At 42.6% G+C, this 20349-nt stretch overlaps 1 protein-coding gene across 1 annotated transcript in view; it reads left to right on the top strand.

Moving 5' to 3' along the window:
* The first annotated feature begins 924 nt into the window (after nt 1-924).
* Nucleotides 925-20349, top strand: part of LOC126470025 (uncharacterized) — a 181322-nt gene continuing 161897 nt past the window's right edge. Inside the window, exon 1 of the mRNA XM_050097509.1 lies at nt 925-1036. Coding sequence (XP_049953466.1) covers nt 961-1036 — 76 coding nt within the window. The 5' untranslated portion in view covers nt 925-960. The remainder of the gene's footprint in view (nt 1037-20349) is intronic.

The following is a 20349-nucleotide window of genomic DNA, read 5'->3' as shown; positions in this document are numbered from 1 at the left end:
GTCAGCGCTCACTCCGCTGCAGAGTGAAAGTCTCATTCTGGAATTTGTAACTGGTTCTTCGCTTAGTAATTTAGATAGATTTTCTTACTTTGTTCCTCCTTCATCCATGTATATGAAAACGAACGTATTTACTTAGTCATTACCTTTTTCAAATTGCACATACATGCTGTGGTCCATATGTATATTAATTTTGTTTATTTATTTGCTTTCTAATGGCGCTACAGTCTGGAACCGCGCGACCGCTACTGTCGCAGGTTCGAATCCTGCCTCGGGCATGGGTGTGTGTGATGTCCTTAGGTTAGTTAGGGTTATGTAGTTCTAAGTTCTAGGGGACTGATGACCTCAGAAGTTAAGTCTCATAGTGCTCAGAGCCATTTTTGAAATATTATGTTCAATTACCCTTGAGTTATGTTTCGAACATACATAAATAAAGAAACCAAGGAAAACGCAGTTAGGGGAGATCTTAAGACGGCAGAGCAATATATGACTATCGCGGGTAAGTGTAACAGTGACCTTACCTAAAAGTTGTGACACTTGTAGGTTATGTTTTTGAACGCTCTCCCTTCATGAACTAAAATGTTAACCATCACATTCACCATTTAGATGGAAACGTGACGCAGATTGCACAGTATTACTACTGAAATCGAGTGTGCTCCTGCGATACAACTTATCTGCAGCATCATCTCGTGCTGTCACTCTGTGCAGTTCCAGTAGATAATGAGACAGAAAAAACGAAAGGTAGCAGAGCCGAAAACGGAAACAAGAGAGGCGGTATCACGGCCGTGTGATTGGTCGGTGGCGCTAAGCGACGTGTAAACACGGCAGCACGGCCGTTGTGTAAGAAGGTGGCGTGATGCGTAGTTACGGCAGCGGCCGCAGCCGCGGTGGGGCAGCGCTTGCGTCGCTGGCCGTGGTTGGCCGAAGCGCGCGCGAACAGTTTGGCCACGACCACGTCGCCGCATGCACGCCAACTCTCTCTCCCGCTCTCCACTGCACGCCGCTGCCATGCGAGCCGTCTTCGCTATCGCCTGCTCAGGTACAAACGCTTTCGCTCGCATTTTCTGCTTAGTATCCTGCGTTGACACAAGCTTAAAAGCATTCACACGTAGACTGTCGAGGAGACCCGAGACCGATTGTTGCGCTGACGTTTAGCTCGTTGACTTTTTAATTGGCACCTTGCCTTCGCTTCACGAAAAGAGAGACGAGGCCAGGGTACCCTCTTCAGCCCACCTTCTCCCGACAAAAAAATAAATCACGAGTTAGTGTTCTTACTAGAAGATGAACACGGCGCGTCTTAAAGATTGTTTACAGTAATGCGTCCACCGCCCGTACAGGTAAACCAAGAGAGTTAATGAACATAACGGAATTTACTGAGCATTTGTTTGTAAACAAATGACTTGTCTGCGAAGTAGGACTTGTCTAAAGTAGGAATGCAAAATAAACCGGACAGATGAAAATAAAGGCCATCATTTGTGGAATTGTTGCTATTACAAATGGAAACAATTACTTGACATTTTGATTAATGTAGACTGCATATACAACTGCACCTCCGCGTGCGTATCTTTGCAATTAATTTAGTTAGCCCGTGTCAACTTCACGAATTGGCTTGTTCCACTTAAAGGTTATCCCGCTATTACTAACATGGAACTGTAAAGGTACTTAAAGCAAATATCAGAAAATGCAAATTAGTAGCGTCCATATGCGGCTCTAGGCCTACGAATCTCTCTCCCAATTAAGATTGTTGGTGCAGCGTGGGGCTGGACGTCTGACGTCAACAGAACGCAGTCAGGGCTGGTGAGGTAACCTTCGTGTGATGACAGAAATATGCCGTGAAAATGGACCAGTGACGATGACAAGACTGGTTTGCTACATGCCGTTAACATCTGAGGAAAAATGCATGTACTAATATTGCGTAAAAGGTTATATACGACTGTTGCATAGGTAACTTGTCGATTGCTGTCACTTTGTTAAAGCGCTAGTCATTTACACTGGTAAAGTACATGATCGTAAAACACTGACGTGATTAGTTAGAAATGCTACTCTTTGACAGTTCCGTTATCCGCTGCACTAAGCAAGTGTAGACAGTGGCACGGTTAATCTGACATTTAAATATTACTTTGCGTCTTTCTGGTATTTGGGGCACGAAGTATGACACGTTGTGCTCAGTCACACGTGTGATCACTAGTATCTCGTCTAGCAGTAAGGAACACTCAACACCTGACGCTGTCGTGACGTACGCTAGTCACGTGCGTCTCTATAACTCGAATTTTATCATTCCAAGACTACAAAAAATTCGTGGATGTGAAACAGCCTTCTCAGTATCGCATTTATAATGTTTTGCTATTTGTAAGAATCACATTGATTTCGTATTGTTCGATGTTCGGGCGGACTCACGCCAAAAATACATTTTGCATCCAATATTTCGAAAGTTCTCAAAGGATGGTCAAAGCATCTGGTGTTTTGATAAAAACTGTCTCCACTGCTATGATTTCGCAACAGTCGTCTTTCATTTATAGCTTCGAGCGCTGCGACAGTAGCCTTAGCCGGTTTGACTGCTGCACAGCACGAGCCAGGCCTTTCCTTCCTTCGCGCTTTGTCCCAACTTCCGATCGGCTGTTCTACACAGCACGCAACTGTTACGTTACCATTTCCTGCTCTCGCTGAAGCGACGATTGAAACACGAAACGGTAAAACGTATCATTCTGCAACTTTCTAAAGGTGATACAGAGAAACTTCCACATTTTAAAACTTTTTAATGCCCAAACTAACCTTCGCTTGAGGGAAATTTTATCTTTCATGTGGGAGCCACAGTAAATATTTAGACCCGAAGCATAGCAATAAATTTCGGTTCACACCTCTTTCGACAATGCTTCCGGAACAAATTTCTACTGCTATTTGGATCCTTTCGGAAAAAAAAGAAATGCGTCGCGATTTAGGACTAAAATCCAAATAACTTTTTTCGGCTATTTCTCGATAGTCCACAGAAACGAAGTTCAGAACACCGTCAGACAATTCTGATTGTTCTATGGTGTCCTCAGTCACCTTAGGTTTCCTCAGTGAATCTCATACGAAAATCCTCCTTAACCAGGCCGAGCTACTGTTCGGTCTCTAACGACCGGACGACCTATCATGCCACAAGACATACCCGCGCGAAGGGCACATCTGCTACCGCCCACTCTTCAAACTCGGATGCTCTCCCGCTGGCAATGCAAGAATAGCACAGACACGCCGCGGCTAAGCCTGCCCCCTACACCTTGTTTTTCCCGCAAGCCACTGTATACTGTGGATAGTAATGGTAATGTCACTTCCTTTCTGTTCTCGGAAGGGGTTAGGGAAGAATCAGTATGGCCCTGACGTATGCGATATTAGTTTCCCCCAAATTTATACAGTAGCGTCAGAGTTGCGTTTCTTCGAGTGAATCCCGGAGAAGTCCCCTGAATATCTCCGTAACTCTTCGCATCGATTAAGTCGCTGTAACTCTTACTGCACGTACTACGCTAAAATCTATCGCGTAGGTTTGATCACAAAGGACGCTGCTAAATAAGATGGTAAAAGTGTATGCGGTCTCGTTTGCAGACGCGTTACACTCCATCCCCAAAACTTTCCAAACAGATAGAAGGTATCGATTAAACATACCTATTTCGGGGTTCAAGCATTCGTCATTCGTCTGATAGCTCTGAAGCGTCGCTTTAATGTTTTAATCGAATACTGCAAGGTTTTGCTCCCTTCCGTTCAGCCAAAGTGGCTAAACCTACATTTGTGGTATTTAGAAAAGTTAATGAATACGTAGTCCAAGGAATATCATCAGGAGCATCGTAAATGTAGTAATTAAAAATACTAAGGGTACACGACAAAGATTCTTTCTATATGTTAAATTGTTACTAATATTCGAAATTGTGGTGAATATACCTTTTTGATTATGAGGACTGATTGTTTTTGAAGAAAAAGATCCAACTTCAACTACTGTCGGAATCTGCGGCACTGGCGTTAGAGGTGAGTCTGGCAAAGACGGATCTACCGTTCCCTTACACTGGGGATCTAAGTTTTGTTCTTCCATGCAAAACGCTGTCTAACCAGTGGAGCTACCTGACGACATTCACGAGGAGCATGGTTCAATACCCTTTCCGGCCGTTCAAGTTTAGGTTTTCCAGGCTTTCCCTAAATAACTAAAGTCAGAAGCCGGGACCGTTCAAGACGGCTTATTTTCTCCCCTATCGTTGTCAATTGCGAACTTACGTTTCTACTGCCGTTAGTGACAGGACGTTCCTCCCTTTAAAATTGTTTTAGGTGCAGCATCCGTAAAAATGAAAGATCCCGTGGACCAGAAGCCTATCACTGCTGAATTGCAACCATTGTGGTGTATGTGACGGATCTCAATTTCGCTAGTGCCGACGTTTCCTCTAAACGTAGAGCGGCTGTCAGCGCTCCGATGTTTCTCTCGACAAGTGTGCAGTTTATCTCAACCAAAAATGTCGCTCACATAGTCATATTTAATATGGATCTCCGGTGCACTTAAATTCGCGCGGACTGCATAATTACATGCCTTAGTCTGCAACGAAATGCATTGATATTCGTCACAGACTGAATATTTGCTGGATCAGGCCTCGTCCCAAGAGCCTGTCTCTAGAAAACGCTTACCAAATAAGGCGTGCTCAGTTTTTAAGTACCTCTCTTGTACGTGCCCAACTTCACAGAGCGATGCTGACGGAACGAAACTTTCAACAGAGCCGAAAGCCATTCATGTGCGTTACTTCACGCTTGACAAGCGCGGACGATCAAGCATTCTGTGTAAGAATACTCAAATCTCCTTCGCCTCAAAACAAAGTATGGTTGTACAAGCGTGAATTTGTGCTTATAGTATATGGAGATCAGACGAGGATTTGCTTTGTCGTTGATGCTCGTAAGAATAAAGAGGAAAAGTTATATGCGGAAGTAAGACAATTTAATGAAACAAAAAACTAATCGTAGTAAAATTTTCAGAATCAGAGGAGGAACATATTTGAATGTATCACTTACAACTAAATGCAAGATGCAATCACGAGAGCAATTAAAACATCAAACAAGACTGACAGCGATACTGCAATTTTTTGCGAGGTAAAAGGGTTGTGAAGACTTATTACGTATCTATATGCATCTGCAATAGTCGTTGGCTTGTGGATCTTTCTTCCTTCCCCAAATTAATACTTTCTATTTTTCTTCTCCCACAGTAGTTGGTTATGGGTTAAGTTATATTTTTAATAACGACGTTTGACAGGGTCACTTTGTATTTTGTTAAAAGTATAACTTACGTAACGTCTCCCTGTCTCAACCATGATAGGCTTTAGAAATCCCCCTGAAACATATGTCTTTGATATACCTGTATAACATTTTCCAGAAATTTCAGATTTGCTTCATATCAATAGACACAGTAACGCTACGAAGATTACTGCACAGTACACTCTCTCAAGCATGTTTACGTTATGCTTGCTTGAATGAAAATCGATAAAGCATCAAACAGCTCGAACAGTCTGATTGCTTGCGCAGTATTAGCCTACAGACGTTCAAGCACCCTTGACCACTTATGATCAAGGTTGCAGTGACATGTTCAGCCACTTTCCGACACAATCGGATAGGTTAGTTAACACTCTGGAGACTAACCACTAGGAAGAATATTGGGCCTATCAAACCGACCATATATGCCGTTTTTCAAAGCGTTACTGCCACATATGTAATTGCACCTTCAAGAGTAATACACACTAAAAAAGGACCAAGCTTAAAGATTTGTTTCATATTTGCTTCAGGTCTTTGATAGATTACAAAAATTTAAACTAATGACAAAGTATAATTATCCTCCCAAGATAAGTGCGATTGAGCAGTGTCATCCTTGAACTTCCAAAATTTCTTGCTTACTCCACACACGTGACGTATTTGTAACAGACATACAGCAAACTGCCCATCCTAACGAGTACATGCTTGAAACTGTCAATATCATATTGGCTCAGCCATTTACGACAGCAGCTGTTAAGTTCGCTGATGTTTGTCTGAATAATTCTAGAAATTAACAAGTCAAGGGGCAGATTGCGAGATGTCCATACAGTATCCTCACACAAAATAAGTCCAGTTTTCGAGTGATAGGTGGCTCGTGCGTCGAGAAAATCGTGGTCTAAACTATACTCGGGCGCGATCTTTTTAACATAAAATTGCGACCCGACCTATGCTCGGGCTTAGTCTCCAAAGTGTTAAGAACGTTGCCTCCCACAGTAGGGGTCGGTTTGGTACACCTTTATAATCTGAGGAAATTGTTTTTATTCGCATTTTCTATCCGTTCTAGGTTGTTTGTGGCGTGTGAGGAAACAGGAACGAAAAGCGGCGCAGATTGGTAGCGGAAGTTAGCAAGCACGCGACGTTTGATATTGGGAGACGAGTCAGCGGGTGGGTATAAATTCCTTTTGGCAGCGCCGAGGGCGGCACCGGTAGCAGAGCGACAGATACTGCAGCCGGAAGGCGCGTCCAGCGGAACGGGTCGCCCCTGGGCTCTGCTCCCCCATGCGTGGCCGCCGCCGTGCTTGGCCGCACACCGTGGCAGGGTTAGCTGCCGATCAGCTCCGGGGCAGCTGATCATCTCCGTGCCCTACTGCAGTGTGTCATCTGTACGTACGAGCTATCTCGGAAGATAAGTTCGCATTTGACCGGGGATCTCAATTTGTTAAATGACGTAAGTCAGCTTACACAATATACGACGACACGATGAGATACACTTGACACGTAAGTTGTAAGCGCTCTAAAGGGTTATAAAGGCGCGGTTCCTTATCCTTGCAGGCGCTGCAGTCTGGAACCGCAAGACCGCTACGGTCGCAGGTTCGGATCCTGCCTCGGGCATGGATGTTTGTGATGTCCTTAGGTTAGTTAGTTTTAACTAGTTCTAAGCTCTAGTGCTCAGAGCCATTTTTGAGCCTTATCCTTGCAAGTACGATACTAACCGATCTTGGCAGGTGGACGTCGTACTTTACCTTCTCACGTGGTGAATCTTCCATATTTAATAGCTACACATACTGTTAAGTCCCCCGCCGCGGTTTCTGTCTTTATATTCGATCAGATCTCAGGAACTACAGGAAGATACAGTAATATACTAATTCAGGAGGGGGTTTGAGGTTATAAACTTGTTTGGAAAACATACGGATGAAAGTAACTTTAGCATGTCACTACCAAGCTCGATGGAATCTGGACTGCTGCAGTACAGCACAGAAAGTCACTAAAAGAAATATGCAATGGGACTAACAGAAATGACAATTTTATTCAAAGACAATACTCAGAAGCCTCCGTGATTTATGATGGTCCCCTGGATACTACAGAAAGAGCGACATAGTCCTTAATAGGGTGCGTGGTAACCACGGATCGCAGTGCATGCTCTGTAACGAGACGCCATTCTGGCCACAAGGCTGGTAATGGGTTCTTATGGTAGAGCTTTCCACCCCCTTCTCCATCGCGGCCCCCCTCCTGAGTGGTTGCTCGTGCATGTGGACGTGTAACAGAACGTCTCCCCCAACGCATCCCAGACGTGCTCCATGGGATTTAAGTCGGGGGAGCGGACAGGCCAGTCCATTCCAAGAGCTACTCCAACTGCTCTGTTCGATGCGGTCGCACATTATCATCCATACAAATTAAGTCAGAGCAAATGCTCTCGTGAAAAGACGCGCATGGGAAAGGAGTATAGTGGCACAATAACGTTGACTGCTGAGTGTATCGCAGGAGATCACTACGGCCATGTAACATTGTGGCTCCGCTTACCCTAACGTCTTGATCACCAAAACTATCATGCTCTACAGTGGTACTGGGTTCATTATCGTTTTGGTGGTCCAGGTGTTATGGTGTGGCTAGGCATAATGTCGCATGGACACATTGCCTTCCAAATCCTAAACACTGTACACCCCCTGGTTATAGAGACACTACTCCTCCACCACTGGGACGCATTCGGCCCTGACTTCGCTTTTATGGATGATAATGGATTCCGAATCGAACAGTGCAGGTTCAGCAGCTCTTGGAGTAAGATGATATTCAGCGAATGCATTGGCCTGCCTGTTGTCCTGATCTGAATGCCATAGCGCACATGTAGGATGTTTGGGCGAGTACTGCAACATGTCCACATGCACCAATCACCATCCAGCAATTATCAACAGCATAGATGTGCTGCAAATACATACAAAGAAAGATCCTTTATCATTTAGCTACAATATAGCAGGTCAGCAACTGGAAGCAGTTAATTCCATAAATTATCTGGGAGTAGGCACTAGGAGTGATTTAAAATGGAATGACCGTATAAAATTAATCGTGGGTAAAGCACAGATGCCAGACTGAGATTCATTGGAAGAATCCTAAGGAAATGCAATCCGAAAACAAAGGAAGTAGGTTACAGAACACTTGTTCGCCCACTGCTTGAATACTGCTCACCGGTGTGGGATCCGTTCCAGAGAGGGTCGATAGAAGAGAGAGTGAAGATCCAACGGAGAGCAGCGCGTTTCGTTACAGGATCATTTAGTAATCGCGAAAGCGTTACGGAGATGATAAACTCCAGTGGAAGACTGCAAGAGAGACGCTCAGTAGCTCGGTACGGGCTTTTGTTGAAGTTTCGAGAACATACCTTTACCGAGGAGTCAAGCAGTATGTTGCCCCCTCCTACGTATATCTCGCGAAGAGACTATAAGGATAAAATCAGAGATTAGATCCCACACAGAGGCATACCGACAATCCTTCTTTCCACGAACAATACGAGGCTGGAATAGAAGGGAAAACTGATAGAGGTACCCTACGCCACACACAGTCAGGTGACTTGAGTATGGATGTAGATGTAGAATGGAACGCCCTGCCTCAAGAACTTCTCAAGCCGTCGGTACACGGAAGGAATTAGCTGACGTTGACACGACGCTCTAAATTTTTTGTGGCGCCACTTCTTCCTTTTTCACATTAAGTAGCCATTTAGTCACGTGAAACAAAAGTTCGGCGATATTTCGGCAACGTGCCACTTAAAGTAGAACCAACAGGAAGTAAGAGCGCTCTCTAAGTCATAAGCAGAAAACGACGTGCCGTACTATATGTGTAGCGTTAAGCAGCAGCACAATTTGTGTTACACGTTACACCCTATGAAAATGTGTTTAAGCCCCAGCAAATTTATTGTCTTGGGAACGAAATGTTGCTGGTACGATTTGTTTTAATAAAAGGAGGGGAAACATATTGGTGGTTAAATACTTTCGTATTTAGTTTTCACCTTATAACTCGCGTGTCACGACAGACAGCCGTTGTAAGGCAGTGACCCATTGAAGATTCATGAAAATGTGTTGTTCTTGTTAGGATTTGTTTTGTCAGTTGGTATTTTTTGGGGATTGCAACTTTTAGGAGACTGCAAGATGAAATGTGTGATCGCTAGGAGAGTTTCAATATAATGTAGTTGTTTGATACTCCACCTTTTGAAACCGAGGGTAGATTGGTAGTGTGGCAGCTTCCTGCTGTATAGAAACGTGTTTTCACCTTTGTATTGTCTAAAGCGTTGTGGGACTTTCCTATGGTATTAATAGAAATAATTCATTAATATTTGATGCTATGTAAGTATAAATTGTCAGGTGTGAGTTTTTCCCACTTGGTGAACTTAGTTGATGTCCTTCGTCAGGGGACATTTCATTTTTGTCTTATTACACATTCCTGGACATTGAAGTTCCTTTTATATACACCATGGACAGAACAGCATGACTAACATGTGGTAAAGAGGAATTGTGTGTTTTAATAGAGCTAATGTAAGGATTCTATGCACGATCATTTTCGTGAACAAACTATGTGGATTGTGGGTCAAAGCGACAACTGCCACTGGAGAGCGCTGAGAGCGAAAAATTACGTTAACCATCTCGTTCCATGTGCCGATGGCGCTGATGTATATCCCGCCCGCGCGCACGTCAACGTTAGCTGCCTCGTCCCGTATGCTGACGGCTTTTCCAACCTTGTAACCAGTGTGGGAGCACATTTCAGAGCGTGCATTGTTGCCCGTGCCGATCACACACCCTATTAAGAACAAAATCCCGTCTTATGTCATGTCAAAAGGACCATAATCAACTGCGGCCACTTCTGTGTAATTACTGTCTTTGGATAAAAGCGTGATTTCTGTCAATCTCATTGCGCAATTCTTTGTTACCTTCTGCACTATATTGAAGCACCTTGGTTGTGCTCAGTTTCTTAAAGCCTTGTTACTTGGCAGTGACACATGCGAAAGTGTTCGTCCTTAAGTTTGCACATCAGTGTAATTTATTACCGCTAAATAATAATGTCGGAGAGGGGGAGGAAGTTCATATTAATTGGCGTTTTTGAGTGATAGCTCGTGGCAATGGTAGGAGCTAGGATCCGATCAGTTAGAGAAGGCGGTGTCTGGCGGTAAAAACAATAAAATAACAGCCACTGCACATCCAGAGAGCAACAAAGTTTAATTTGAAACTGCGTATTAAGAACTACTGTAGGGTTTTTTATACGATTTTCACTAATATACTGATAAGAGGGTGGTTTGTGTGCCTAAGTAGGAAGTACGAATCTGAAGGTTGTCTGGATCACCGCAGTGCTTTACTAGGCACGATCCTGTTGGAGGTGGTATTCCATTGCCTTCCTCGGACTTTGAGCTAACTTATCGAGTCAGTTATAGGGGACTACCGTTAAACGTGGATTCCGCGCCACGGTGTACTCGGCATTTTTTCAGATAAGTAAACATTGCCGGAGGCGAAAAAAGTTTGGTTGTCAGGTTACGTCGTCTTTGTAGACACTTTCGGGTAGTCTATACGGAGTCATCTTTGTGCAGCGACAAAGTAGAAGTTATCTACCTCCGATGTTTATTTAAAGAGAAACAGCCATTGTGGTGACTATATCTGAAACCGGAAAAGCCGATTTCCAAAGGCCATTTGTGTAAAAAATACTGACGATTGCAAAACCAATATTTGACTGGTCTTTTTCAAAACCGCTTCAGGGCTTAACATGCAAACAGGACAACGAGGAACTGTTTCAGATATTCGGTTTTCGTCTTCCGGTCGTTGCCTAATGTAAACATAGCCGCTCTGACCCAGGCTACTGGCGTGCAGTCAGCGACAAAGCTGAAATAACACCAACAATACCCAGTCGCACTTAGCATTGTGTTCAGATGTTCGAAGATAAGACTACGTCGGAGCGACAGGACGCTTACAAACTGGAGGACAGTACTTTTAGCTTAAAATGCCTGTACTTCACGACGTTGTTTCCTTTGTAACTGATGTACGCTGTCCATCGTTCTACCAGTGAGCGGATTCAAATATTCAAGCGACACACGCGTAATCTTTTCATTGAACTCAAAACACTTAATCCAGCCACAAATTTCTTTCGATGTGCCAATAACTGGAGAGCAGAAGGTTAAGAATTTGATTAGGTTCGGGATTACAGCAAGTCGAACATCAGATCCCTCGGTTTTCCCATTGCTAAAACAATTTTGTGTTTAAGTGCATAGTCGTTCTTAGAAGTTTGGTGCAACCATTGATTAGTATTATTAGGTTAAATTTCCGCCATTTCAATTGTATATTTGGCTTGTGAGGCTTTATTAACTTTTTAGTTGAAACTTCCTGGCAGATTAAAACTGTGTGCCGGACCGAGACTCGAACTCGGGACCTTTGCCTTTTGCGGGCAAGTGCTCTACCGACTGAGCTACCCAAGCACGGCTCACGACCCGTCCTCACAGCTTTAATTTCGCCAGTACCTCGTCTCCTACCTTCCAAACTTCACAGAAGCTCTCCTGCGTTCGCGTTCGCAGGAGAGCTTCCGTGAAGTTTGGAAGGTAGGAGACGAGGTACTGGCAGAATTGAAGCTGTGAGGACGGGTCTTGAGCCGTGCTTGGGTAGCTCAGTCGGTAGAGCACTTGCCCGCGAAAGGCAAAGGTCCCGAGTTCGAGTCTCGGTCCGGCACACAGTTTTAATCTGCCAGGAAGTTTCATATCAGCGCACACTCCGCTGTAGAGTGAAAATTTCGTTCTAGAAACTTTTTAGTTATCCATGGTTGTGCAGCTGATCAACATACGCAAGTTGAGCGTACGTACTATTTGAAGGCTTGGACAAACAAAAATGAGGCACCATGTATGGCGAGCTGAACCCGATAAGCGCGAATAGGAGGAGGAATCAGTGTGTGGAAGCCAGACTTGTTCGTGGAGCATTATATCGAAAGCTTACTGCGCTAAGGCAGAAGGGGTCTGCATACCTTCCTTTACTGAAACACAAAAATGTTAAATTACCCGAGGAATATCTACAGTGCGGTAAATAAACCATTTGGTGGAATTTACAAATCCACAGCTTCTACAGATAACATAAATTATCTAGTATTATAATTCATTCTACTAATCACACTGATATCTTTAGTCCATCAAGGTAACATACGAAACTTTCGTTACATTGTCTGTAAATAATAAAATGGGAGGGCCAAATGCGGGGGAACTGATCATTCCACTCGAGTAAGTGTCCTGTGGAACAACTACTGCTCTGTCCCATGGCCCTTCTCCCGTCAGTTTAGTGGTGCTCGTGGAGCACAAGTTTTGGTGTTCCACAATTTAATCCATAGCCTTTTATTTTTAAAAGTGTGTGCAATAGTCTGCCCGTATTAGATTTGAGGCACCTGAGGAATACTTCTGCGTTCTTTTCGATCTCTGGGACCATATCAGCTACGATATTTTAATGCCTGTGTGTGGCTGGTTCCTTTTTGAATCAAATGTGGCTGGCAGACTGCTACGTAAATCATTGTATTAACGTTATAAGTATCTGCATATAAAACTCCTCTTGTATATGGTCCAAATTGTATTAATCCATAACAATTACTGAATTTCTTTTAGCCACAGTCGTCAAAGTAAAACTTGTAAATGTGTGGCGCTTCATATGTCTAAACATAAAACGTGAACACTACCTTGTTCTTAAAAATAGTTCAATTATTTTTGTCTAATTATTTTTAAAGTCAACGAACCATTGAGATTTCGCATCACTGATAGCTGAACCTTGTTAGGTGCGATCAGATTCGTGGTACAATATTATGCTAACAAGTTTTTTTGAGGTTTGTATGTGCTTATCACAACGCGGTTTATATGAGGTGGGCACAGACCGCTAATCGCCCGTTTAAACAACGTACTCGTATTCTTTAGAAAGAAAAAATTGTGGCATGACCAGTGTCAGAATTTCCCTGAATCACGATATGCGATTGCTCCAGTCCCCGTGCAAACAGTGAATGCAGAAGCATTAATATGTAAATAGGATGTAGCACATCGGTCTTTCAGATTTGGCTTCAGTACGACATGCATTTTCAGGAATCGAAACTTAAATATTGATAGAATAAAGTCTCTTTCCTTCTACAGGATAATATCCGTCCGGTTTACTTGTCAGCTATCGGCACAAACAAAAAATGTAACACTGACAATCCCTAAAATTTAAGTCAGTGGCGCAAGCATGTTCCGGTTCTTTGCTGTTGGGGGTGTGCACTGGATGAATAACTTTGTGCCCAGTGTTCCTACACAGAACCACAGGGAAAGCTGCTGCGTCACGTGCATTACATCTCCATTGGGCCGATCTAGCCACTACGTTAATTGTTCATTAAGATGCAACATGAAGATTTTGTTGCTATTATGCGCTGATGACAGGTGCTAAAATAAACATAAGCCACTAGATTAGAATGTAATTACATATTCACATAATCGGACGATATTGCTGATGCATATTTGATGTTTGGTACACATTTTGTGGAGGTTCTTCTCTTGAGTAACTGTCTCACCAAAGAAAAAGGCTTTTTAGAAGCATTGGAATATTTTACAAGTGTCAGACCTTCAGTAAAGATGTTTTCGTGCATAAAAAATCCATGTCAAATCTCAGTAATGTCCTGAGAGATCCTCCACGATACACCCATCTGAGTTGACAGCTGCTACGTGATGCAGTCGAACTACGTGCACACAAGGAGTCTCATGAAAGTAACTAACCACAAAGAACAAAAAAATTCAGAAATGTAAGCCGATATAGCGTTAGGTGCTAAATTCCTGCTGCTTGTGAAAATAAAATGTGGCACACAAATAGGAAAAAAGGTGGAGTATAGTTTGACCATTAGCAGTACTGCTACGAAGGAATAAATTAAACACTGAGTACGGCAAAAGGCAACGTAACTCGTCCAAAACAGAAAACTGAGGATATTCGCGTCTGTGCGGAAAACAGTCACTTATTCATAATTATGTTAAGATATTGTTACTTAGGCTGAAGTCTGACATAAACAATTATGACGACATGTTTTACTTTGTCCCACATGAAAAATTATCTAGTCAACGAAACCAGATTCACAAGACACATTCTTAGGAGCTGAAAGTCAATGGTCGATTTTAAAACACTCTTTCGTAATTTTAACAAGTTACTCTCATCGAAGTGAGCTAGCTGACGATAGAAGGAAATGAACTCTGCGGATGTCTAATCAACGACGTTCACAAACGTCGAGACTGCTTTGATCAGGCGACACAACCGCACTTTCTAAAGCAGTACGCTTTTGTAGTTGCTGTATCAGCCGTGACTTTGAAACTGTGAACAACGCGATTAATTTTTATCCCTGTCTCCAGATCAAAAAACAGGCAAAATTTAGTGGTTATAACATTGTTGAAAGTAACTGACATTTTAGGCTTCATGTCCATGTACTATATCGGACTGAGAAAGTAGATATCTTAACAAAGTTCACAGTTTCGCTCTATGGATGTCAAGCGTGCCAGTATCTTCATTTCTTCCCGCTGTCATAAATGCCCAGGTGCCTGAAACTTCATCGCTAGTTACTCCCTATTCGTTTCTCATCTAAAATTCGAGTGGCATCACAGGAGACCAATTTTAATAAAACCACTTTTGTATCACTCACGCAGCAACGAAAAAGTACTGCCTGTTATAAATTTTTTTCTTCGGTATGCACTATTTCTGCAGGGGTTTAATATTTTTTGCAGTTTCGGAGTAAGCTTGATTTGAAGCAATCCTTACGGATTCCAGAGTAATTTCATATTTGGTCCTGATACTAAACGTAGAACACATTACTATAGTATCAAAATAACCTGCCATTAAAGTGTGGTATGATACGTGATACCCTTGTAGCGTGGTACGGAGGCTAACTTGAGTAAAGTACCAGACTAAATACTAATTCTGCATTCTATAACTATCCAAACCCCCTCCAATAATTGTGAAATTAATTTTATGCCGTCTTAACACCGAAAGGCAGATACGGGTTTCGGCACACTGTACAGAAATAAAATGCTGGTGACTGAAGAAAGAGCTCTTTCATAAGAGTATATTGTTAATGCTGCAAAAGCGCATTATTATTGGACATGAGCTACAGACAGAGTCCAGCCAGGCTACATCTCGTCCGCCACGCCAATTCGGAGAATACGGCGGAATACTGCGTGGGCGCAGGTAAGAGCGCAGGTGGACGTGGACGGAGCTACCGTGGTGGGGATAGCATTCGGCATCCTGCTGAGTGCTGACGGAGGCAGCTGTCCACACGAAGGCTTAGTTGCTTGCATTCATAGAATAACTTACCGGATGGACACGTAAAACACGCCAGTACTTCATATCAGTTCCGACGAAAACAGGCGTCCTTACTTTGTTACCCGGGAGAAAAACCACGACCCGCAAGCTAGTGTGATAAATTTGGCATTATGCTATAGTTTTCTGTATATACCACGACTGACAAATTGACCTCATCTCGTGTAATACAGGTTGAAACTCAACTCCTCAGACAGAATATTGTACGAGGGATGTTTGAGTATTTTATTTTAAGGAACTTGTGGCCTCATGTGGCTCGAAATAGAGTAAAAATAGATTTATTCGGTTGGTTACTCTGCGTTTGTCTGAGAAAAAGGCTGTAATATACAATCACCAAAAAGCACAACACAAAATATACTAATGTAACAACCCATGACAAATGCAAAAATACTGCGATGTTTGCCGTCACTAGCGTCGTTGTGCGGATCTTCCATTTTATTCGGCAGTGAAACCAAACACGAGGTGTATATCGGCCTAAACTTCGTTAATAAACCTATACACACTGCCGTGTATCACAGTTAACGTAAGAACAACGTTGCTGGAAGTACAAACCCGGGACAGAAAAGAGCAGCACCGAATGCAAGCTTGATGGCGAAGAGCAGAATGACGATTACTATTCACAGCAAGAAGCGTGGTTGGAACAAGTTTGTTTCCATACAAGACACAGCGCATACCGTCGAAATTTTTCACTTGGGGAGATATTTTCAGTGCAATCCAGATGCAGAGATAAAGGGGGTAAGAAATTGAATGAAATACAACTACTGTTTAACGAGCGGCTAATGCTCAAATATATCCGAAAGACGTCAGAGATTCTGTAGGAACTTGGGTTCATTCTGTACAGTCTCTGTTTTGGTGTTAACGATCAAATTACAAAGGTTTGGAATTCGATCTTAGTCCTATAAAAGTATTTTTCGCCCCTAATAATACTTTATCTATTTAAAAATGCGAAGTTTCAATGTGTGCAGGATTCTTTTTGGAATGACTGGGTACGCTGGATCAAAGATGGATAGAGAGAGTATAAAACCACTAGTAGACTAATATGTAACAAACATGTGCGGCGTTCCAAACTAACTTCCGTATTCGCGAATGCTTCAGTTTTGCATAAGATTGACGTGGCTGACGAAACTGGTTGTGACCTCGAAGAAATTGCTTGGGATGAAGGCCGATTAAAACTACTCGAATGCTTGTGTGTCTACAGCGATGCTTTCACATACAGTTATAGACCATAACTCCTATGTATTGTTGATGTATTTATTTGTGGGTATGGTGTGGGTGGAACGTCCTTTCCTCCACAAATTCATGAGACAGCCATCGTCGCAATTTGATTGTTCGGATATTGTTCGGTGGTTTATCTAGAACAACTTTACATCGTAATTTCGTTTTCTCCATACAAAATTTTTTTCTGGAATTGAAAGTAGCGCTGCATAATCTGTCCTAAAATTGTACTTTGCAGCTTTTGAGGTATAATTTCCGCAGTACCGTACTACACGGGTGTACAACTATACGTCTTAAGTAAGATATTCTCGCCTTATTATATGGGACTTGAAAAAGAAAACATGTTGCAATGGCGATATTAGATCACTGGCTGAAGGCAGGCGTTGACGGTTAGACAAGTTCAATGCTTTCATGTTACACAGGTGTGCAAGATCAGAAAATATAAGGTGGTAGCGTTCATATGCGAATCTGCTGTATCTACACTAGAAATGACATACCTAATCCGTCCTCTCCCATATCCGTGGTAGAGGAAGCAGAACACATGTAAAGAGAAAAACATGTCTGCCTACTGACAGTGCCGGTCTGTTACTCGCTATTCATTTTGCTGTAGATTTTGTTCGTAAAGTATCCTTGAAACTTCGCACTATTTTCAATAATCGTATCGTGCTTCATTCGTTGTTTTCGAGTTCCATTCTCTCTCACTGCTTTGAGCTCGGTGTGAAGTGAAGTGTGAAACTATTTGGTTCATTGACCATTATTTGTAACGTATAAAGTCATCACTGAAACAAAGCCTTGCAATCTGTAGCCAACTGTTTTCTTCAGTACACAGAACGTGATCTTTCCTTCCATGATTTGCCTGCAGATAGTACTATATTTGAGGCACCTGTGCCAGTATTACAGACTCGTAAAACTGCAGCAGGCTTGGCCTGCAGGTCACGCCATCTAGGATGTAGTTTGAGTCTCTGAAAATGCCTTGCGCCTTGCCCCCCCTCCCTCCCTCTCTCTCTCTCTCTCTCTCTCTCTCTCTCTCTCTCTCTCTCTCTCTCTCGGTTTTCATTGGGTTCACCACCATCAGAATATCAACTGGCAGAGAATAAGATATTAAGTCTAGCTTGTTAGAAGGAACGGCTATCCGTGCCTTGTTTACAGCAGTTGAATTGAAATTGGTATAACAGGAATTAATATGAGCCAAAGAAATTGTGTAGCAGGTATTAAGACTTCGTACCCGTTTAGGTCACAACATAAATTTGAAGACAGTCGTTAATTGAACAGATGCAAACGGGACTTACTGTCTTAATTTCTTAAAGTCGGGACGACGATGATGAAAGCACTAAAACACGTGCAGGCATATCAAATTCATTTTTTGATCAATATTTGTGTGTCCAGTCTGTTCACAGGCCTGCGTCAAAATTGTTACGATAGCTGGCACACTTTCATGGCCTTTTTAAAATCGTAATGTCTTAAAAAAATGAAGGTAGCGTCCTCAGTTAACTGCGCCCATAGTAATGACAAATTATTGCTCCTTTTTTAAAAAATGGAAGCATTATTGCTTAAGAATATCAACAGGAGCTAAGGTATAGACGGCAGTTGCCACCGTTCGCAGGGGTAATGTGTAGGGTCAATTATTCTTAACAGGATACACCCTGAAATAGGATGATGCGCAAGCGAACTATGAGCATTTTTAGTGACCTCTTCCTTCTTTACCTCAGTTTCGTTGATGTTTCGTGATATCCGTTGGTGAATGTCTCAGGAATGGTGCATTTCAACTAGAGCGTCACCTTAAGAGCATCAACATCTTAGCATAGGTTGGCAAATGTACTATGTCACTGTTCACCTACCGTCTTGCTTACAGTTGTTTCTCGAAAACCTGACGGTTACTCTGCTTACATGCAGTAATCTTCAACGTCTGCAGTAGCCGCTAGCCCTTAATATAACTGCTACGGTCGCAGGTTCGAATCCTGCCTCGGGCATGGATGTGTGTGATGTCCTTAGGTTAGTTAGGTTTAAGTAGTTCTAAGTTCTAGGGGACTGACGACCACAGCTGTTAAGTCCCATAGTGCTCAGAGCCATTTGAACCTTAATATAAGGTGCGGGCCAGGGTAATTGTTGTTCGTCGACCCGATAACTGGTTACGTACACGTGGAACGGCATCTTAGCTAGATGCCTTTGCAATAGTTTATTCCGCTCATGTACTTTTTGGCGGAGTGGAGAACATCGTGCCTTGAAAACTTTTACAATGTACAACAACGATATTAATTTTTTCCAGGTTTGCGGCAAGGAGTGCTACTCCAGTTTTACTAAGGTGTTAAGTCATTACGACCTAAATCTTAATTTATCTACTTTGAAATAAAAAAAGTTTTAAAAATTCCTCAACATGGATTTTTTAGGAAGTAAAATACAACTTTTGCCCACAGACGTAAGCCTGTCAGGTACAGTCGATTGTTATCCATGAGTTGGCATTGTGGCTACAGCACTGCACTCTAATTGGAACGAGGTTTGAGTCCTCGTCGGGCTGCTCCGTTTAAAGTATACAGTGATTTCCTCGAATCAAAGTGAATACTCGGATGGTTCCCAAAACATTACCACTGCCCAGCAATCAGTCCGCACCTTTACCTCTTATCTGTTGTCGATGAGACATACTGTGTCTTCCTCCCTTTATCCGTACACGTTTCTTTCAATTAACCGTTACATATCTAAATATAGCCGTCGTATCTGCACTGAGACATGTCACAAAGGTAAGACAAAGGTTTGCATTCGAGAGTACGGAGGTTCAAATCCCTGTCCAGGGATCTAGATTTATTTTCTCGTTGTTTCCCTAAATCACTGACGTCAAATGCCGGATGGTTCCTTTGAAATGGCATGTCTCACTTTCTTAACCAATCATGGCTTTTGCTCAGTCTCCAGCGCCCTCGTCGACGGAACATTAAGCCACAATCTTCCTTCTTCGTACCTGTACAGGTAAGAAACAGATTACGATCATTCTGATAAAGCTTTTACTTTTTACAAAAACTAAAGCGCTCATTGCGCAAATGTAGTTCACTAAGACTCGCCCTTATGTTTTTATCTTAACGTTTCCATCAAACGCGGTAGATACCTCGGGAGGCAAGATAACCTCCTTTTGGAATTAGGTGCAGGATTCTTAACGATATACTTCTGAGACGCTGAACGCGTGCGCACGTCTTGGGATGCGATACAGCGTACTGTTTTTCACCTTCACATTCAGCCCTCATTCTCGAATTGATACGTCTGGAGTAATCTATTTCTGAATGCTTCATGTTTATCTAAATTGCTTTCAGAACTTCTCCACAGATTTGTAAGCATGATTAGTGTGCTTCGAAATAACTGTCGCAGTTGCTAAAACTCCTGTCAGCTGTAAACTGTTACTGATGTTTTCGTGCGTTCAATTATTTTTCACTTCTGAAATCGCACTATTATTTTTTGAAATGTTGGATCAGACTGATCATAATTGTGACTCGGACTACACGGTTCATAAGTTGGAGAGACACAGCGAGTGTTCTAGTGAGAGAAGATACTGATGCTTTGAGGTTTCAGTCAGGATTATGCTAACATTTTTAAC

The sequence above is a fragment of the Schistocerca serialis genome, chromosome 3 (genome assembly GCF_023864345.2).
Source record: "Schistocerca serialis cubense isolate TAMUIC-IGC-003099 chromosome 3, iqSchSeri2.2, whole genome shotgun sequence".
Lineage (NCBI taxonomy): Eukaryota > Metazoa > Arthropoda > Insecta > Orthoptera > Acrididae > Schistocerca > Schistocerca serialis.
The sequence above is the reverse complement of the archived record's forward strand: the minus strand, read 5'-3'. Positions and strand labels throughout refer to the sequence as shown.